This window comes from Leucoraja erinacea, chromosome 19 (assembly GCF_028641065.1).
Source record: "Leucoraja erinacea ecotype New England chromosome 19, Leri_hhj_1, whole genome shotgun sequence".
NCBI classification, from domain to species: domain Eukaryota; kingdom Metazoa; phylum Chordata; class Chondrichthyes; order Rajiformes; family Rajidae; genus Leucoraja; species Leucoraja erinaceus.
Genome location: NC_073395.1, coordinates 29,093,241 through 29,114,161, shown reverse-complemented (window position 1 = coordinate 29,114,161; position 20,921 = coordinate 29,093,241). Strand labels below are relative to the sequence as shown.

The window sequence follows — 20,921 nt, the reverse complement described above, 5'->3', positions numbered from 1 at the left end:
GTGCCAATAAATGAATTGTAAAAATATGACAGCCAAACCATGCACAGCAAACCCCCACACACATCAGTGCTAAATAATCTGTGCTTAGCAATGGCGATGAGATATATATCAGCCAAAGATAGACACAAAATGCTAGAGTATTCAACAGCGGGACAGGCAGCATCTCTGGATAAAAGGAATGGGTGATGTTTCGGGTCGAGACCCATCTTCAGACTGAGCCAAAATGCCTTCACTTCTCTTCTGTGTGGTCACTCATGTCCACCTGATGCAGGCCAGTAAACTTGGTTTAACATCTTACTGAAAAAGTAATATTGACAGCATAACCCTCTGTCAGTAGTACTATCACCACAGATATTTGTACTCAAGTCCCTAGAGTGGGCCCTGAACTTGAGGTATATAGCATGTATCATGATAGCAAATGAGGCACAGAGGTAAACAATTACAAGTACCATGATGAACTGCTTTCCGGGTGCTTGATTTAAAAAAAAATCTATTTATATTTTAAACAACGCCAAGTTCCGCCTGAAAACATCATCATACCGCACCATTATATCTGAATGCTTTTATGTATCCAAATCTGGCGGGGAGACTAGAGACTTACTGAGAAATAAATAGCTCCCAAAAGAAACAGATTTCAACATAAACTAACATAAAGTCAACTGAAAAAAAAAGGCATGAACAGCTAGTACATTTTACAGTGCAGCTCTTTCAGATTTAACAGGTCAGTGAATGACAAAGTTGATTTCTAAATATGCAACATTATTTAGTTATATTATTGCGCATCCACTGTGTCAGTAGAGAAACTTCCACCTGAATAGAAGTAGAGGAGCACAGGGCTCACATGGTCATTTCTTTCAGTGGTGGTAACTTTGCCTGCAGTGTTCATCTGAATTTCTAATTATCACGGCTAGAAAACAAATCTTGCTCGTGGTGCATTGTGTTATTCATGTACACCATAACAGAGAAGGTTGCTGTACTGGTGTTAAATCATTTTTGGAAATACTTCTCTGTGCAAATTGGAGTCTTCGTCAAAAATGTCAGCACTGTTGACACAGTGTGCAGGGAGTTTGCACAGTATTCGTCAATACATCAAGAATATCCCCTCCCTTCACACTGCACACCATAGTTAACAAATTGATCATTGCTAGGAAAAAATATTTGCAACGAATGTCAATGCTTTTGTAAATTGTACTAACCTAATAATGTATTTATTAATTTACTCCGCATGGCAATCATATCTTCAATAGTAACACAACTTTTGCAGTGGTTCAATTAATTTAACCAAATGCATTTTTCTATTTGGAGACACAGTTGCTGGAATCTTGAGCAAAACACAAAGTGCTGGAGGAACTCCAGGGGTCATGCATTCCAGGTGGGAATGGATAGGCAATGTGTTGGGTTGGGATAAAGAAGTGTTGGAGTAGCTCAGCGGGTCAGGCAGCTTCACTGGAGAATATGAATAGACAGCATTTCAGGTTGAGGTCCTTCATCAGACCAATTGTAGAAGGGGGGGGAAGAAAGCTGGATGAGTAGTGAGAATGGAACAAACTGAGAGGTTCAATCAGTCTGAAGAAGGGGCCCAACCCCAAATGTCACCTATCCATGTTCTCCAGAGATGCTGCCTGACCCGATGAGTTACTCCAGCACTTTGTATGTTTTTGTAAACCAGCATCTGCATTTCCTTGTATCTATATTTCGGGTCGGGACCTGACCTGAGTGGTGAGGGAGGGACAAGCTAACGGGTACATTCAGTCTGAAGACCTGAAACATCACCTGTCCATTCCCTCCACAGAAGCTGCCTGACCCGCTCAGTTACTCCAGCACTTTGCAATGTTCTATTTTATTTGTTCATCAGACTCTACCTACTAAAAATGCAGGCTTTGAAGCTGATGTGCAATGCTATTTGCACACTTTTGAACTATTTGAGTAACTATTTGTCAGGTGTGAGATTTAAATGGAGTGAGCAGTGCATGATCAACATTTACCAAGCTTTCAACGTTGAATATTTTCTTCCCTTGTGGCATTTTTAGTTAACGATCAGTTCAAGGCACCAAGTTTGGTCTGGTACAGTTGACATCTTTCAACATTAAACACATAGTTTGTGACGAAGAAATATGTTTATTCCCCCATCCACCAGATACTGCATTTTGATATAATTAATTCTCAATAACATTACGTACATTAGATAACAAACGCACATTAGAAGCAAAGACTGTCACATACAGAGTGCACTAAAAGAACAACTCATCTCTGCCTGCATAACAACAGGGGAATCAAAAAAGTAAAACACTGGCCCTTGGTGCACAATAAGATGCCGTACTAAACATGGGTAGTAAGCAATTCAACAGAGCTTGAAAAGATGCATTCAAGCAAAGTTGCATGGGGGCAATGCTAATTTATGCAAGGGACCCTGAAAGTAAAATGTAATTGTTCACAAGATTTAAAAATCAGGACACATACTGTAAATGCAATGACCCCACTGGATGCAAGGATACTCAGATACTGCTAATCCCACTGAAGAGGTGGTATAGGGAATCAGGTATGTTGTGGATCAGTGGAGTTGGGGGAGGGTGGTAGATGGAAAATCAAAGAGGGGGCAGAGAGCTCTGACCCTGGCAACATCAGGTCAGAACCATTGTAGTTGAGAGAATCAAAGGTCAGGAATGGAGGTTGTGTTGTGTAGGGGCGCTGCACTGGCAGCAGCCTCTACCTACAGCCTGTATGTCATTTCTATCTTTTTTTTATTTTTAGTTAGACCAAAGTCTGTTTTAGGGGGAAACTTTTACTTTTCTATGTGGGGGAGGGGGGCAGGGTAAGGGGGAAACCGTCTCCAAGTCTCTTCCTGGCGGGGACGCGACTACTTCTCCGAGTCGCGTCCTCGCCCCGCACCTCACGGCCTACCAGCTGGATCGGAGCGGCCTTTCCTGCCGGGGACTGAGTACCGGACCAGGGTTGCTACAGAGGCGGCGCAGCGCTGGAGTCACCGCGGAGCGGGCGATGCCTACCTGGGTCGCCGTTTGGAGCTCCGGAGCGTTGGGCCGCTGCTCCAACATCGTGGAGCTCTGGTGCGGAGAGCTTCCAACGCGGGCGGCGCTGAACGGCATCGTGGAGTCCTGGGGCGCCTTGCAGAGGGCCTACAGCAGCAGTCTCCACCCAGCGCGACCTGCGGACATTGGAAGCCGCCGACTCCGGTAGGAGGGGGCCGACTCTGGTGTCCACGCCGCTGAGGACATCCCGCAGCTCCGACGTCAGACTTTTAACACCCCGGCGAGGGGTCCTGAACATCGGGCCGCCCGTAGCGGCAACTGCGGAGGGCTTGGGGAGGCCCTGACCACGGGGAACAGTGGAGGAAGAAGAATGACTTTGGTGCCTTCCCACACAGTGGGGAACTTTGATTCTGCTGTGTGGGGATGTTTTATGTCAAACCCTATAGTGTGTTGTGTCCTGTTGATTTTTTAATGTATGGCTGTATGGAAATTCATTTCACTGTGCCATCAGGCACACGTGACAATTAAATCTATCTTGTATCTTGTATCTTGTATCTTGTTGCATATACTTGTCCAGGGAAGGTTGTTGGAAGGGCAGTGGTGTCATCCATAAGGGAGAATGGGTGATAAAGTGGAGCTAGATGGTGGTTTGTTAAACCAACCATCAGGGCCATGTTAATCACTATGAATACAACTATACTGCTGGCTGATTGATCTTTAGACTCCAGTGCAGCAGATTCCATTAATGTCTACTTTAATGTGAATGCCATTCACAAACCTCAAGTGAACACAAGAATCTTTTTCATGTGGCATGAAGAAGGCATGCTTGCATGTCATTCATTGTCACTGTGTTTTCTCGGTAGTTTCAAAGCATATATCATCATATACGTGGATAGCATGCACACCAAAGACGGATACAAAGTGCATGAGTAACTCAGCGGGTCAAGCAGCAACTCTGGAGAAAAGGAATAGGTGACATTTCAGATCGAGACCCTTCTTCAGACCAAAATGTCTCGACCCAAAATGTCACCTATTCCTTTTCTCCAGAGCTGCTGCCTGACCCATTGAGTAAATGCAGATTTTTGTGTCTGTCTTCAGTATCAGCCAGCATCTGCAGTTCCTCCCTATACAATAGCGTGCACACCCTTGGACTTTAGATAACATTCACAGATGTAGCATTCTTCAATTGCATGTTAAAATGTTTAGCCCAAGAGGTTATTTTTCTGATTAAACCTGCAAGAGAACATCTGTTGCTTGACATTCACAGAGCCACCACTTATAGTTTCCAGACATAACATATAGGACTCCTGAGGAGTGGAAATCCTTCCTGCACAATTCTAATCTTATCTTTGAAACATATATACCTGTTTTGACCAGTTTCCATCCATCTTGAAAGAAGTAGTGTCGCCTTGCTATGACAGTGAACAATTCCAAATTTACAAGACAAGAGAAGAACATTTCGACGCAGTTCCCTGTTTGAAAAGAAAACAGTGAGTGAAAATGATTTCTACCCGTTGCAAAGTACTGATTATTTGAAAGGTGATGCCTAATGACACCTGAACCTCACGTTACAAACTGATCTTGACGTTTCATATATGGGAGATGGCAACTTCTGCTGAAAACCACATTCAAACAATGTTATTATTGCAAGTGCTGGCTGTCAGCACCTTAGCAAATCAGTAGGATGCTTAAAACTACATGAATGTATCATCCATCTTATTTACTCCCTTTCCCCAAGTTGCACACTGATGCAGAAAGGCATATTTCCCCATAATGAATTGCTTTGTATTACACATTCAAGATGTGCAAAAGCAAAACCTAATGCCACTTCTGCAGAATTGTTATTCCCCTACAGATGTTGCAAGTTAATAATGTAAGCAGTCCTCGGGTTTAATTCAATCAGGTAGCACATAAAGACTCCCAAATCTTCAGTGGTGGAAATTTGCCTTTGGTTAACACTCTAAATCAGCGTTTGGATATCAACTACTCTATTCCTATTCCATGAGGTGGGTGGAATTGCATAGTACATGTAGGGCTGCATGGAGGCGCAGCGGTATATAGAGTCGCTGTCTTAGAAAGCCAGGGACCCGGGTTGACACTGACTACGGGTGCTGTCTGTATGGAGTTTTGTACGTTCTCCCTGTAACCTGCGTGAGTTTTCTCCGGGATCTCCGGTTTCCTTCCACACTCCAAAGACGTACTGTGCTGTACTCACCCATGTTCTATGTTCTGTGATCACCAACAAACATCCAACACATCAAATATAAATCATGTAATTTAACTCCACTTGTCAAACTCAACCACTAATAATCCAAAGTCCTCAGATATTGAACAATGATGATTCAATGGTGACCCTGATAAATAATTTGCCATCAACAGCACTGAAGAATGATTGACTGCTGTATCAGTATTGAATTGGCGCAAAAGCTCACATACATTGCAAAAATATTAAAAAGTTAGGGCTAGAAACTCATCATCTGTTAAATATATTAATTGGTGATGTTTTCAAGAGAGATTTAGCTTTTAGGATTAAAGGAATCAAGGCCTATGGGGAAAAAGCCGTAATAGGGTACTGATTTTAGATGATCAGCCATGGTCATATTGAATGGCAGTGCTGGCTCAAAGGGCCGAATGGACTACTCCAGTACCTATTTTTCTATGTTTCTATACAAAATGAGGTGACATAAGCAACTTGATCTCCAGTTCAGAAATTCAATGGAATGCTACTCGTTTGTTCAACAGAGGATGAATTTGTACCCATGAATCTATTTATAAACATTTTATAACATGTGACAAAGGTAAATGATTTTTAACTCGGTCTGATATGATGCTTGAACAACAGAACTGTTTGCTGCATCTTCTGGCCATCCCAGGGCGAGGTACATTGATGCAACCTGCTGCACGACATATTGCTATAAGGAGAGAAAAAGAGTTAGAAGGTGGGTAACTTTTATCAATCCTATTTCATCACATGGTGTTAGTAATGTATTAAGCTACCAATATGCTGTTCTTTCGTATTTATTTATCACATTTGTTAACTGTTATTTTCAGACTATATACAGACAAAGCTATAAATCTAGAATTCAATGGTGGCGCAGCGGTAGAGCTGCTGCCTTACTGCGCCAGAAACCCAGGTTCGATCCTGACTACGGGTGCTGTCTGCATGGAGTCGGTGACTGCATGGGTTTTCCCCGGGTGCTCTGGTTTCCTTCCACATTCCAAAAATGTCCAGGTTTGTAGGCTAATTGGCTTTGGTAAAAATTGCAAAATGTCCCTAGAGTGTAGGATAGTGTTAGTGAACGGGATAATTGCTGGGCGGCGCGGACTCGGTGGGCCTAAGAGCAGATAGAGATACAGGCCGTGCTGTAACTCTAAAGTCTCTAAAGTCTAAAGGGTGCAATTGGAAACTTTTCATAGTAGAACTAACTGCTCAAATCTCATTTCCCCCCAAAGCCTGACCTTTACTTAAGTACTTAAGATTCTCTAATTATATCATGATAAACAGCTTTAATTGCCAACTGTGGTTATGTTTTCCATATCTCAATAACACCCTGATAAAAATGGTCATATGTATGGTTTCAAGTTAATTTTCATCAGTTGTGCAGTTCATTGTACAGTCCAAATTGTAATCAGCAGATGTCACTTTGTAGCTTCATATTTTAGTACATGTGCTAACGAGAATGTGAGAGGTAAAATTTCATCCCTGATCACTAAGGAAATGCTAGAAGACTGCTGGTCTATAGAACTGATGCGCTACAATGCTGAGAACTATATTCTTCACACTGTATCTTCCCATTTGCTCTATCTATTGTACTTGAGTTTGACTTAAATGCATTTGATGCATAATACATCTAATCTGTTTGGGTCGCATGCAAAAAGCTTTTCACTCTACCTCGGTACTTGTGACATAACAAACCTAAACTTAAACCCCAGTGGCACAGTGGTTGAGCTGCTGCTTTACAGCATCAGAGTCCCGGGTTCGATCCTGACTAAGGGTACTGTCAGTATGGAGTTTGTAGGTTCTCCCTGTGCATAGTTTTTCTCCGGGATCTCCGGTTTCCTCTCACACTCCAAAGATATACAAGTTTGTAGACTAATTGGCTTGGTAAAATTGCAAATTGTCCCTAGTGTGTGTAGAATAGTGTAAGTGTGCTGAGATCGCTGGTCGGTGCAGACTCGGTGGGCCGTAGGGCCTGTTCCACACTGTATCTCTAAAGGGACTGTCCCACTTGGCGATTTAGCCGGCATCATATCAGTGTTGCCAAAAGAGTTTGAACATTACAAAATCCAGCGACGACAAAAAAGTGGTTGCGACACTTGAAAAAATACCGCACGTCACACATCACCGTGCCGCGTCACCGTCGCGTTATACGTCCTCACGCTACGTATTTATGGTCACATGATACATGAGTCAATGTCACCGAAAAAATCGCCAAGTGGGACAGGCCCTTAAGCTAAACTTAACAAACTGACTGATCTGATCCCCCTGACTTCAATGGAATCAATTGTCAGCAGGAAGTCAAATGAAGAGCTTTTATTCCAGCACTAGTTACCCACGACATTATTACCAACTACATTGTGATTGTTTTCAATCTTAATGAATCTTAAAATTTAAACACTTACTTTAAAAATGTTGTACTCCTTGTTCCGGTCCACCAGCCTATCCAGATAAAGCAGCACGTTACTTGCAGCGTGCCAAGGAAGAAACTCCTTCTCCTTGTGAAGGTACTTTATAATCTCCAGAGGAATGCTCTGTGGTAAATAGCCAGCTCTAAGGCAAAGAAGGAAGGAAAACTGAACACTTATTATGCATGCACTAACAAAATCTAGTTGTGTCAAATAACTTTTTAAAACTGTTCTAATGCAGGAAATGTATGGAAACATCAGTGTAAAAGCATGATTGCAGTTTGAAATGGAGCCCAACAAACCCAATGTTATCACATACTATCTGTTTTTCTGTCCGATACTGATATGAAGAATTTTTTGAGCCAAGGCCAGTCATGATCTGAAACTCGCTGCCTTTAGGGGTGCTGCAGACAGAATCAATTATTGAAAATCATTGTTGCGGGTGGTCACGGTGGTGCAGCGGTAGAGTTGCTGCCTTACAGCGAATGCAGCACCGGAGACCCGGGTTCGATCCCGACTACAGGTGCTGTCTGTACGGAGCTTGTACATTCTCCCCGTGACCTGCATGGGTTTTCTCTGAGATCTTCGGTCTCCTCCCACACTCCAAAGACGTACAGGTTTGTAGGTTAATTGGCTTGGTAAATATAAAAATTTGCCCTAGTAGGTGTAGGATAGTGTTAATGTGCGGAGATCGCTGGTCGTCGCAGGCCGGTGGGCCGAAGGGCATGTTTCCGTGCTGTATCGACAAACTAAAAAGAGTGGGTGAATGGGACTGACAAGATTAATCTACTAAAAGCTAGCAAAGACTTGATGGGCTGAATGGTCTCCTCCCATGGTATAATATTGCAATTCTTTGACAATCTTTATGGCCTGAACAATGTGCATAAACGATTAGAAGGCTGAGAGGAAATGATAGCAACGAGTTTCTCAACTAAATACCTGCAGGGAAAAGTTTATTAAGAGCATTATTTCCCACCTGAATCCATTTTCAAAGACTTGAAAGAAACAGTTTGGAAACATGCCCAAAACAGCCAAGAGGGTCTTTAAATATGCATTGGGGGAACCTAGTGTCTTGGCTGCAGTTAGCTTATCGAACCAACAGAGCATGCAAACTATGCCCAATGCTTCATGCTTTGAAAGGCCCAATTGTTAAAGTTCTCAAAGCGGGTGGAGACGATGCCACCAAATTACTGAATCACAGAGCATGGAAACAGGCCCTTCAGCCCACATGTCCATGCCAACCACAAAACCACCATCTACACTAATCCATTTGTCCTCACACATCTCTGTGAACTCCCCTTCTCATGCACACTTGATTTGTTAATCATCCTCGCCCTCCCCACCATTGAAAGCATCATTATGAGCTGTTGCCTCAAGAAGGCAGCATCTACCATCAAGGATCTCCATCTTCCAAGCCATGCCTCCTCTCACTGCTGTCATCGGGCAGGAGATACAGAACCCTGAAGTCTCATGCCACCAGGATCAGGAGCAGCTGATTTCCCCACAACCATCAGTTTCTTAAACTGACCTGTACAGCCCTAATCCAACCCCAGAAATTGAATACTATGGATCTCGCATGGACTTGCTTTCTAATTATGTTTTACACTAAAGTCTTGAAGGATTTATGTGTAATATATGTATAATTTGTTGTCTGATGCTCTATGATTGTGATGCTTCAACAAGCAAGATGTTCATTGTACCTAAACCTTACTGTACTTATGCATATGGCAATTAATACAATTTGACTTAGAATCATAGTCATAGTGCTCGGAAAGAGACCCTTTAACCCACCATGTCCAAGTTGGCCGACTGGGCTAGTCCTATTTGTCTGCGTTTAGCCCATAATCTATAAACCGTTCCTATCCAACACTTGACAGTACATTATTTCTCCAAATAAAACCCAAATAAACAATAATTTTCCACAGGTACTGCCTCCCATCAATAGCTTATTATTTTAAAATATCCATTTATTGGGGACAGTATTTTCACTGGTTATAATATTAACAGCACCCCAAGCCTACTGGTATTTCTGCAACATGATCTGGGTGGGGTTATGGGGTGGGAGATTGCAACCCTCACGTGGTCCACCCTGTTTCGACAAATGCAATCAACCCAGCGTGCACAATCAAATAAGGTCAAATAGAACAAGTTGTCCGACAACTTTAGGCTGTGCACGCCACACGCAAGAAGAAGAAGGTGGGGTTTGCTTCTTGTTGGAAACATATGGTGTGAGAGGGAGTTTCTGATGTACCTCTGATGGCATGAGATCAAGTGCAGGTTATGCGATAAGTCACAGACAGGAAGCTCATCCTTCCTCCTCCATCATATATAGATATAGATATAGATATGCCATTTATTGTCACTATACATGTACAATGAAATTGAAAGCTGCTCGTACTCAGTGCATACATATAATTTAGTACAAAAAACAAGAAACAGAAAACAAAAACAGAAGGGAGAAGGGCGGGGGGGATAGGTGCACAATTCTGCAGCGCTATATATGTAATATACAGATGGAAGTCCGGGTGTTGGGCTGTGAAGTCAGTGTATGTGTGAATTTGAAATAAGAGTAGTTATAATTTTCGGAAAGCAACTATTCCTGAGTCTATTTGTCCTGGATTTGATGCACCTATAGCGCCTTCCAGAGGGCAGCAGGTCGAACAGTCCAAACGCAGGATGGGAGCTGTCTTTGATGATATTCTTTGCCCTGCTAAGGCAGCGGGAGGTGTAGATATCCATCAGGGAGGGGAGAGGGCAGCCAATGATCTTCTGCGCTGTCCTAGTTACCCTCTGAAGCCTCTCCCTGTCTGCCATGGTGCAGCTGCCATACCATGCTGTAATGCTGAGGGCTGACCCTCAGGAAGTGCAGCCGCTGCTGAGCCATGGGCCATGGTACATTTCAAAGGTCTGTATTTGCTCAAAACTCTACTAAGGTATGATTTGGGCCATGGTACATTTCAAAGGTCTGTATTTGCTCAAAACTCTACTAAAACAGTCAAGACTAGGTTCATTTATGCATGTGGAAGGGCAAAAAAAGATAATCCACTTTATTCTTAATTCTCCGTCTTACCTGGCCATTGAGAATAACATCTTCCAATGGTCAGGAGCAGAAACTCCAATTGTTGGTGCATTTTCCCCACCGACAATACACTCTCCGTCAATATGTCTTGACTTAGACCCTGTCACACTATGAGCCCAGCTGGAGTACTGACTCTGGAAACAGGCATGTAGTTCCTATCCAACACTCGGGCACAATCTTGAAACAGCCCTCGGTGCCAACAGTGCACTCATTTGGAAATGGATACTACACCACAAAATGTAATATAGCATTTCCTCTCCACTGTTAGACAACATCCAGGCAGAGACTAATGATCCGTCTTCAATATTGACTGTGTCTCTTGCCCACGTTGGTGCTACAGTGGCTCAGCTGGTAAATCTGCTGCCTCAGAGCTCCAAAAACCTGAGGGCAATGTTCATCTCTGATGCTATCTGTGCGGAGATGGAAGTTTACCATGTGACTGCATGGGTTTCCTCTGAATGCTCCATTTCCTTCCCATATTCTAAAGGTGTGCATATTGGTAGGTATTTTGGTAAATCACTGGATACTATAAATTATCTGTAGTACGCATGAATGATAAAATACAGTGGGAATTGATGGGAATGTTAAAGGATAAATTAGGAGGAATGTGAGTCTACATACTGTAAACTCAATGGGCTCAATGGCCACCTTGTATATCACAAAGGAATAAATATTCAACATTTTTTTCTTTCTATTTCAGATTTCTAACATCCGCATTATTTTGCCTCGAAATCCTTCCTGAATATCTTTTCCCAGAATTCATCTACTACAAGTCCTTCAGAAAATATGTGTACGAAGGAACTGCTGACCCTGGTTTACAACAAAGATCGACACAAAATGCTGGAGTAACTCAGCGGGTCAGGCAGCATCTCTGGAGAAAAAGAATACGGTCTTGACCCGAAACACACCTATTGCTTTTGTCGATGGAGATGCTGCCTGACCAGCTGAGTTACTCCAGCATTTTATGTCTTCCCTCATTAAATAGACTACTTTTTCATCTAATGATGCTCACTGTCCAACACCTGGAGCCAAATATTTCATTAAATATAGCAATTGGCATTCAAAAATATGTGAATCAATTCTGTTTTAGATTGGTCATAAGCAAGCCTTGTGGGCAGTCACAAGTCATTCCTAAGCACAACTTGATATGGTTCTAATTAAGGCATAAGATCCAATGTAAGTACTCATTGACAGCCAGGGTCCCAACAGACTAAGTAACTACAGGTGTCATCCTGATGGCACCTTTAGCTGGAAGCTCACATGCACTGAAGAGAAAGGAAACTGACAACAGTCTCTGTCAAAGTGACTGAATCCTCTCTCTGGGGATGTTCACTGAAGATGCTACTCACTAAGTCTATCGCTGACAGTATTCACTATTCATCCAACAATCTGAGATTAAATCCTGTAGGTGAAGGCAAGTAGTGACGTGCAAAATAAATAAAGAATGGCTGACAATCAAAACTGTCTTACTGGCCAAATCTGTAAAAGTTTTATGAATAAACAGTGAAGAGTTCCTAAAGTTAGGCAGAGGGATAACTAACCCAGGGATGCTCAACATGATCCATTGAAGTTGGATCGAGCCACATCCACCTGAAGCAGCACAGCAGAACATTCTTTACTAACTACTCATCCACCAAGATCACAAAGCATAATTTCAGAAATAAAAAGTGAATGGAGATAAATACACAAAACACAATCGTTAAACAGATAGCACCCTTCTGATTCAGAGCTACATGTTAACAGTACTCCTGTGGCTAATACTGATCCATGATAACATAACTTATTATTAGTTTAATATATAGAACTTTATTCAATTTTGGATGTGATCTGCCCATTGAAATATATTAAGATACCTAGATTTAGTTACCAAAAATCATACAATTAACATGGCAAGTTGCTACACATTTTCGTTACAAACCGTTGGGTACTGAGTATGGAAAAAGAACAGCAAATCTACCACATAATAAAGGGTGGCATAACGACCTCTGGCACAAGAGCCACATGTACATCCTACTCCAGTCACCAAATTCAGCACCACTTATATACGAGTAACTGAAATGCAGACATGCCCATATGTGGCAATACCAAGGATGAATTTCAGCCCAAGCAATCAACTCTCGACCAAATACATTTGAGTAAGAAACCTGGGGCTGACGTGGCACTTTGGCCCACAATGGCTGTGCTGAGCATGATGCCAATCTCAAAGATACAGAAAAAGCTGGTGTAACTCAGCGGGACAGGCAGCATCTCCATAGAGAAGGAATGGGTGACATTTTGGGTCGAGGCCCTTCTTCAGACTGGTTAGAGAAAAGGGAAAAGAGAGATATGGATGATGATATAGAGAGATAAAGAACAATGAATGAGAGATATGCAAAAACGTAACAATGATAAAGGAAACAGGCCATTGTTAGCTGTTTGTTAGATGGTGTGATTTGGGTGGGGGAGGGAAAGAGAGAGGGAATGCTGGGGTTACTTGAAGTTATCAAAATCAATATTCATACCACAGGGCTGTAAGCTGCCCAAGCAAAATATGAGATGTTGTTCCTCTAATTTGCGTTTAGCCTCACCCCGACAATGGAGGAGCCCTAGGTCAGAAAGCTCTGTGTAGGAATGAGAACAAGAATGAAAATGTCCAGCAACCGGGAGATCAGGTAGGTCCAGGCAGATTGAGCGAAGGTATTCAGTGAAACGATCGCCCAGTCTACGTTTGGTCTTGCTGATATATAAGAATTCACATCTTGAACAATGGATACAGTAGATGAGGTTGGAGGAGGTGCAAGAGAACCTCTGCCTAACCTGAAAGGGCTGTCGGGGTCCCTCAACAGAGTCGAGGGAGGAGGGATAGGGACAGGTGTTGCATCTTCAGCTGTTGCAGGGGAAGGTACCTGGGGAAGGGCTGGTTTGGGCGGGAATGGATGAGTTAACCAGGGAGTTGCGGAGGGAACAGTCTCTGCAGAAGGTAGAAAGGGGTGGAGATGGGGAGATGTGACTAGTGTTGGAATCCCATTGGAAATGGCAAAAATTTTGGAGGACTATGTGTTGTATGCGACAGCTGATGGAGTGAAAGGTAAGGACTAGGAGGACTGTCTCTGTTGCGACTAGGGGGAGGGGGGGGCAAGCGGCGGAGCTGCGGGGTTCTGAGGAGACACAAGTGAGGGCCTCATCTATAATGGGAGAGGGGAACCCCCGTTCCCTAAAGCAGATCTTGGATGTCCTGGTATGAAGCAACTCATCTTGGGCACAGAAGGAATAGGGAGTAGGGGACAGTCTTTGCAGGAAGCAGGGTAGGAAGAAGTGTAGTCGAGATAGTTGTGGGAGTCAGTGGGTTTGTAATAGAATTCAGTCGATATCGAATCGAGTAAACTAATCTCATCTGCCTGCACATGATCCATAACGTCCATCCCTGCAACATGCATGTGCTTTTCCATTCTGCTTAGAACAGTACAGCAGAGGAACATTATGGGTCATACAATATATAAACAGGGCTTTCAGCCTAGTGAGTCCTCAGCCAACGTGCAAGCATCCATTTACGCTAAACCCATTTTATTCTCCCCACATTTCCCTCAACTCGCTACAGATACTAACACTCAACTACGCACATAGAACAATTGCCAAGGTGTCCAATTAACCTACCAATGCACGTGTTTTTGAGATGTGGGAAGAAACAAAAATCCTGGAGGAAACCCGTGCAGTCACAGAGACAACATGCAAACTCCACATAGACAGCAGCGGAGGGTGGAATCGAACCTAGATCGCTGGAACCGTAAGACAGCAGCTTTGCCAGCTGTGCCACCAAGATGTACTGAGCATGGAGCAAAGGTGCCTGTCATTTTAAGTGACCTTCTGCATTTGTGACCTTCAGCATTTAACACACAGACAGTATATGAAGAGTGTACATAATCTTTAACAAAGGCCTATAATTCAACTTTTAATCCTTTCAATCACAATCCTGGTAGCGAGAGTTCTAAAGTTCATATACATCAGTGCAGGAAATAACTGTAGATGTTGGTTTAAACAGAAGATAGACACAAAATGCTGGAATAACTCAGCAGGAGAGGCAGCATCTCTGGAGAGAAGGAATGGGTGAAGTGACAATTCGAGTCTGAACAAGGGTCTTGACCCAAAACGTCACCCATTCCTTCTCTTCAGAGATGCTGCCTGCCCCACTGAGTTATATACATCAGTGCAATTATCATTGGTAGGCTGTTGACCCGCCACCATTATCAGACTCAAATCTTACCTTGTGCAGTGTAGCTATTGATGCCACTCAAAGATTTATTGAACTGCTGACTTTACCTGAAACACCAAACATACCTGGCCAGGTTGAAAGCATCATCGATCAGTCCTGCTCGGTTCCCAACTGAAATCACCTTTCAACCAGAAAAGGAAATTTCAGCATCTTAGAATACAACGGATCTTTGTGTTTATAGTTGGTACGACCAACATCAGAGTAGACATCGCTTACCTCAGGTTTGGTCATCAGCTGCTCAATCAACAACCGCCAGTTCTTCAAATCATAGTTAACCCTAAAGTAGCCCGTCTGATTAAGGTTTCCTAAGAACCAAATATTTTCATCCAACATACCGATTTGATGATTCTCTGTAAAATAGAAAGGAAACTAAAGGATTCTTCATTCATTAGGATATCTTCTATTTCATAGGAATCTGAGGGCCAAGTTTTTCACACAGAGGGCGGTGCATATATAGGACGAACAAAAGAGATCACACTTTGCCAATATTACATTTGGATTAAATCACTTAGAACTTTCAATTTCACAAAACCAGAAATGGTTGAAGAAAAATAGTAGAGATTTCATGTAATTATTGTGTATTGATCTTCAAAGTGGAAGACACTAGCCAATAATAATAGTCAAGCAAGGGGCAATAAAGAGAGAATCTCTATTGCCATAGAAACAATACTGGGCAAATTACTGGGAGTAAATGCCAAGAAGTCCCCGTGACCTACAGGTGTCAGGGGTTATGGGGAGAAAACAGGAGAATGGGGTTCGGAGGGAGAGATAGATCAGCCATGATTGATAGGTGGAGTAGATGAAGAAGACAGAGGTGTTTTAATTGATCCCAATGGCTGCCGTGAACCTCCATTTGTTGATTTAGGTCCATTGTCAAGGTACGTGAAGCCAACAGTTGTGAACCTGGGTTTTAGGATGGACAGTGACTTTAAATTAGATCGCCAAATATGCGCGGTGGTTAAGTCCAGCTTCTTTCACCTAAGGAAGCTGGCGAAGGTGATGCCCATTTTCGAGCGGCAGCATTTTGAAACAGTAATCCATGCCTTTATTACATCTAGGCTGGATTACTGTAACGTGCTCTATTTTGGTGTTGCTCGTTCTTCACTGGCTCGTCTCCAGTTGGTTCAGAATGCTGCTGCTCGCCTTTTAACAGGGACTCGAAAGAGGGAGCACATATCGCCAATTCTGGCCTCCCTACACTGGCTCCCGGTGCACTTTCGAGTTCATTTTATTATACTGTTATTTGTTTTTAAATCTCTGAATGGGCTCACCCCGCCTTACCTCTCTGAGCTGCTCCACCCATACGCTCCTGCCCGGTCCCTCAGGTCAGCTGGTCAGCTGCTCCTGGAGGTACCGAGGTCTAGTCGGAGGCTCAGAGGGGATAGAGCCTTCTCTGTTGCTGCTCCGGCACTGGAACTCCCTGCCGTTGCACATCAGACAGGCCCCCTCACTGTCCATCTTCAAATCCAGTGTTAAAACACATTTGTACTCCCTGGCTTGTGACCATGCCTGAGGCTTTGCTTCTGTTTGTGGTGTTTTTGATGTTTCTTTATTTTACATGTCTTTTCCTACTATTTCTTTTGATTGTTATTTTTGGTGTGTATTAACTTTTTTGTCAATGATTAGTGATGTACAGCACTTTGTTGCAGCTATGTTTGTTTTTAAAGTGCTCTATAAATAAAATTATTATTATTATTATTATTATTATTATTATGGGCTGAATGGCCTAATTCTACTCCAATTCCTTATGACCTGATGGCCTGTGCTCTACGGTCTCGTAGAAAGTAGCTGCTGAGATAATTGCTGCTTTAGTTGTCATCTATAAAACACAATCTCTGCATTCTGGAGAGAGGGGCCAGTTCTCCATAACTCTACAAGTAGGAAATCCCAAATCTAATGACACCATTCAAGAATTGAGAGACGCAGAGAGCAGGATAATATGGGCTACTTAATTTAACATCAGTCATTGGTAAAATGCTGAAATCCATTATTGAGGAGGTAAAAGCAGGAAATCGTAAAACAAGTAATCGTGTAAAACAGAGTCATCATGAACCGAGAAACAGGATGAATAAAGGGAAAATAGTCAATGTAGATAATTCTGAGCAACACAGACGGACGGAGTGGATGCGGGGAACTTGTTTCCCCAAACCAGGGTATCAAAAGCAGTAAACAATCTGCTGGAGGAATTCAGTGGGTCGAGCAGCATCTGTGGGGGGGTAGGAACTGTCGACACTTCGGGTTTAACCCTGGGTCAGAGAGTATATAGATCACGGACCATAGTTTCAGAATAAGAGGCCGCCCATTTAAGATGCAGATGAGAATGAATCTCTCCTCTCAGGGGGTTGTGACTCTCTGATATTGTGGCGGCCCCTGGTGGTTAGCCACACGTGGTGCGAACCCTCGGCTCTAGGGTTGGGTCATGTGACTTGGTTTGGCGGTTGGCATGGGTCACGGGGCTTCCCTGGGGATATATATATGGTCGGGAATGCCTGTGCTCCTCTTTGTGGTTTTGGGAGCTGTATAATGCGTTACGATTAAAGAATTCTTTGCTTGACACTCATGTCCCACTTCAATATTCTCTATTGTGGAAAACTATGGAGGCACAGTTATTGAATATATTCAAGGCAGAGATTGACTGACATTTGAGATACAAGGGAGTCAAACAGTATGGGGTGAGTGGGGAGAATAGTATTGAAGGCCCCAGAGTGGATCAGCTGTGATTTTAGTGCATGGCGATGCAAGCTCAAGGGGCCTATTTCTATTTCTCTTCCTTGTGTTCTTATAGGATAAAGAACTACAGGCACCCTGCATTTTACACCTGTTTGATTTATGCGTCTTTGAAACAAAGCAATTGTTCAATTAATAACAGAGCCTGATTTACACGCTGGTATTTTTGGAATAACACACTCAAATTTACACCTGACCGCATAGTCACGTAATTGAAGCATTTTTCAATTTACGCGCTACTTTTCCACCACGTAACCCTGGCGTAAAACGCAAGCTGCCGGTGTAACAAAATCTATACCAAAGGAATTATGTGTTAGTACATCCTTACTGCAAAAACATTCCCTATGACGTGTTTCCAAAATGTGGGCCAAAACTTAATGCAATATATTGACAAATTGCAACAATACCTGTTTTATTGTTAATCCATATCATAGTCTCTGTGGAGATATGGCTCAAGTTTCCTACAGCGACAGATAGAGGAATTTTCCACAAATAGCTAAAAAATAAGACACAAATGCCAAGTTATTAAGAAATACACAATTGATGGCTTCTCTCAGCGATGAGAAGAGTCATTCTACAGTTTGCACGGTGCCATAACTGGCAATAATTCCTACTTCAATTTATGTTAAATAAATGTGGAGTGTGAAACAAGCAGTGTGAGGCTTTCTACTATCCAGCCGATAAATTGCGTTGGATGTGATCACACCTTTTAAATCTGTTTGAGCATCATCTGTGTATCCACAGCCAACTATAAGTACTGAAACCCACGTGAAAATTCCGATGTATTCAAAATTCTTTGGTAAATTCATATTCATTATTATTAGTGTCTTTATATTATGTTCCAATCTCCAAAGCTGTGTAGGAGAGAACTGCAGATGCTGGTTTATATCGAAGATAGACACAAAATGCTGGAGTAACTCAGCGGGACAGGCAGCATCGCTGGAGAGAAGGAATGGGTGACATTTCGGGTCGAGACCCTTCTTCAGCTTGTGTTTGCTGAAGATCAAAATACTATTTCAAATGGTAAAATGTCTTAAATTTTCAATCAAATTTTCAATTCCATCGCAACACAAGTAATTTATAATCCTGGAGAAACTCAGCGGGTGAGGCAGCATCTATGGAGCGAAGGAAATAGGCAACATTTCGGCCCGAAACGTTGCCTACAGTATTTTGTTCGCTCCATAGATGCTGCCTCACCCACTGAGTTTCTCCAGCATTTTTGTCTTCCTTCGATTTTCCAGCATCTGCAGTTCCTTCTTAAACATAAATAATTTATAATCCTGTTGTCAACCATACGCTGTAGTAAAACACAATTACTGAAAATGCAATATCAGCTCGTAAATGCAATATGAGCTCGTAAATGCAATATGAGCCCTGCCTGATGATGATAGTCTGCTGAAATGAGCTATTTAATTCTATTCAAACATAGACACGTTCAAACCAAATCAATGTTTTTTTCCCATGACTTCTTTTATCACAGGATCAGATTTTGTTTACGTTTTGGTAAAAATAAAAGTGTTCAGCGGAACGTCATCCCTGGTGACTAACGTGCTATGTAGTGGTAGCAGCACATTGCTAGCCTTGGTCCTCAATAAATAATGTAGCTGAACTTCAGAAATGTCTGCTGCTATTAAATATGTTGCCACTCTGACTGGAGATGAATTTATAGAAAGCTAAATCTCCAACCAGGTAGAATATCTAATATCCAAACAATAATAAAAGTCAGTGACTGAATTGACAAATAATAATTTGTGTTAAAATGCAGCATCGGCATATTAGGCACATTATCTCATCTCTGAATAAAAAATGCACTCTATAAAAGCTGCACCAGCTTTTACTTCATTTGGTCTGTTTACTTTCCAATATACTGCACACTCAAAATAAAGCAAATGTTATTTATTACCTGCTATTTGATGAATTAGTTGATTTTCTATTGTGGTCATAGAGGAAGTGTTCTTGCGTGATGGTTAAAATATCAACATTCTTCTCGTTTCTAACAATGGTGACCACGGGATAACCCATCTGTAATGTCCAACAGTCCATGACTTCTTTAATATTTATGTTTTTCCCAATTTTCAGCAGTGTCTGTGTAAAGGCAAAAGAATGAGAATGAGAAGTATCACGGATATCTTCAGCCAGAGAGAGTGCAAAGAAATAGGGTCGGGGGGGGGGGGGGGGGGGGGGGGGGGGAGCTGGTACAATTTGTATTTTTCTTCAGATTTCAGCACCTGCAGCCTCTTGTGTATCCACTGTAATTTGGTTTGCAATTTCACTAAACCTTTCACCATGCTACAATAAACTATCTCTCAAAGTTAAGGGTCTGTCCCACTTAGCAATTTTTTTCTGCTACTGCCGGCATCATTCACGTATCAAGTCACCGAAAAATACACGGTGGTGATGCAGCGTGATGACGTATGATGCGGCGGTGACACGGCGTGATGACGTATGACGCAGCATGATGATGTATGATGCGGCGGTGACACGGCGTGATGAAGTTTGACGCCGCGTGATGACGTATGACGCACGGTGTTTTTTCAAGTGTCGCAACATTTTTTTGTCACCGCTGGAATTTGAAATATTCAAAATCGTTTGGCGACACTGATATGACCCTGGCAAAATTGCCAAGTGGGACAGGCCCTTTACGGATCAAGTGTATCCCTGGAGGAGGAGTTTCGGCAACGAAGCAGAAAAGTAAAAAAAGGAAATCAGAAGGGCAAAAGAAGCCAAGAGATAGCTCTGGTGGAGAGCATGAAGGGCAATCCCAAGAGATTGTATATACATAAGGGGGAAAAGGGTAACTAGAGAGAGAGAGAGAGAGAGTGGGGTCCCTCAGGAATTAAAGCGGTTAACTCTGTTTGAAGCCACAGGAGCTGGGCAAGGCCTTCAACGAGTATTTCACGTCAGAATTTTCACAGGAGAAAGACACAGGAGGACAGAGGAACTTGGGGCAGTCAATTGAAGTGTCTTGTCACTGTTACAGTCAAAGAGGTGCTAAAAGTACTATCATGTATGAAGGTAGACAAACCTCCAGGGCCTGATCAGATATATATCGTTGTGGGAAACTAGAGAAGAAATTGCGGGAGCCCTGGTTGAAATTTACGAGTTGTCTTTAAATACAGGAGAGGTGCCGGAAGACTTTCCAATTTACTGCAGTTCTGCAGGGAAAATACTGGAAGCTGTAGGCCGGTGGGCTTAACATCTGTAGTTGGAAAGTTACTAGAGAGCATTCTGAGGGATAGGATATACAGTCATT

At 42.6% G+C, this 20,921-nt stretch overlaps 1 protein-coding gene across 1 annotated transcript in view; it reads right to left on the bottom strand.

Annotated features, from left to right (window-relative positions):
• The window catches only part of LOC129706438 (thyrotropin-releasing hormone-degrading ectoenzyme-like), a 100,769-nt gene that overhangs the window by 5,595 nt on the left and 74,253 nt on the right, over positions 1 to 20,921 (bottom strand). The window contains exons 9-15 of the mRNA XM_055650744.1: positions 19,572 to 19,753; positions 18,076 to 18,164; positions 15,158 to 15,291; positions 15,007 to 15,062; positions 7,611 to 7,758; positions 5,802 to 5,899; positions 4,352 to 4,459 (exon numbers count right to left, since the gene is read on the bottom strand). Of these exons, the coding sequence (XP_055506719.1) occupies positions 4,352 to 4,459; positions 5,802 to 5,899; positions 7,611 to 7,758; positions 15,007 to 15,062; positions 15,158 to 15,291; positions 18,076 to 18,164; positions 19,572 to 19,753 (815 nt within the window). The remainder of the gene's footprint in view (positions 1 to 4,351; positions 4,460 to 5,801; positions 5,900 to 7,610; positions 7,759 to 15,006; positions 15,063 to 15,157; positions 15,292 to 18,075; positions 18,165 to 19,571; positions 19,754 to 20,921) is intronic.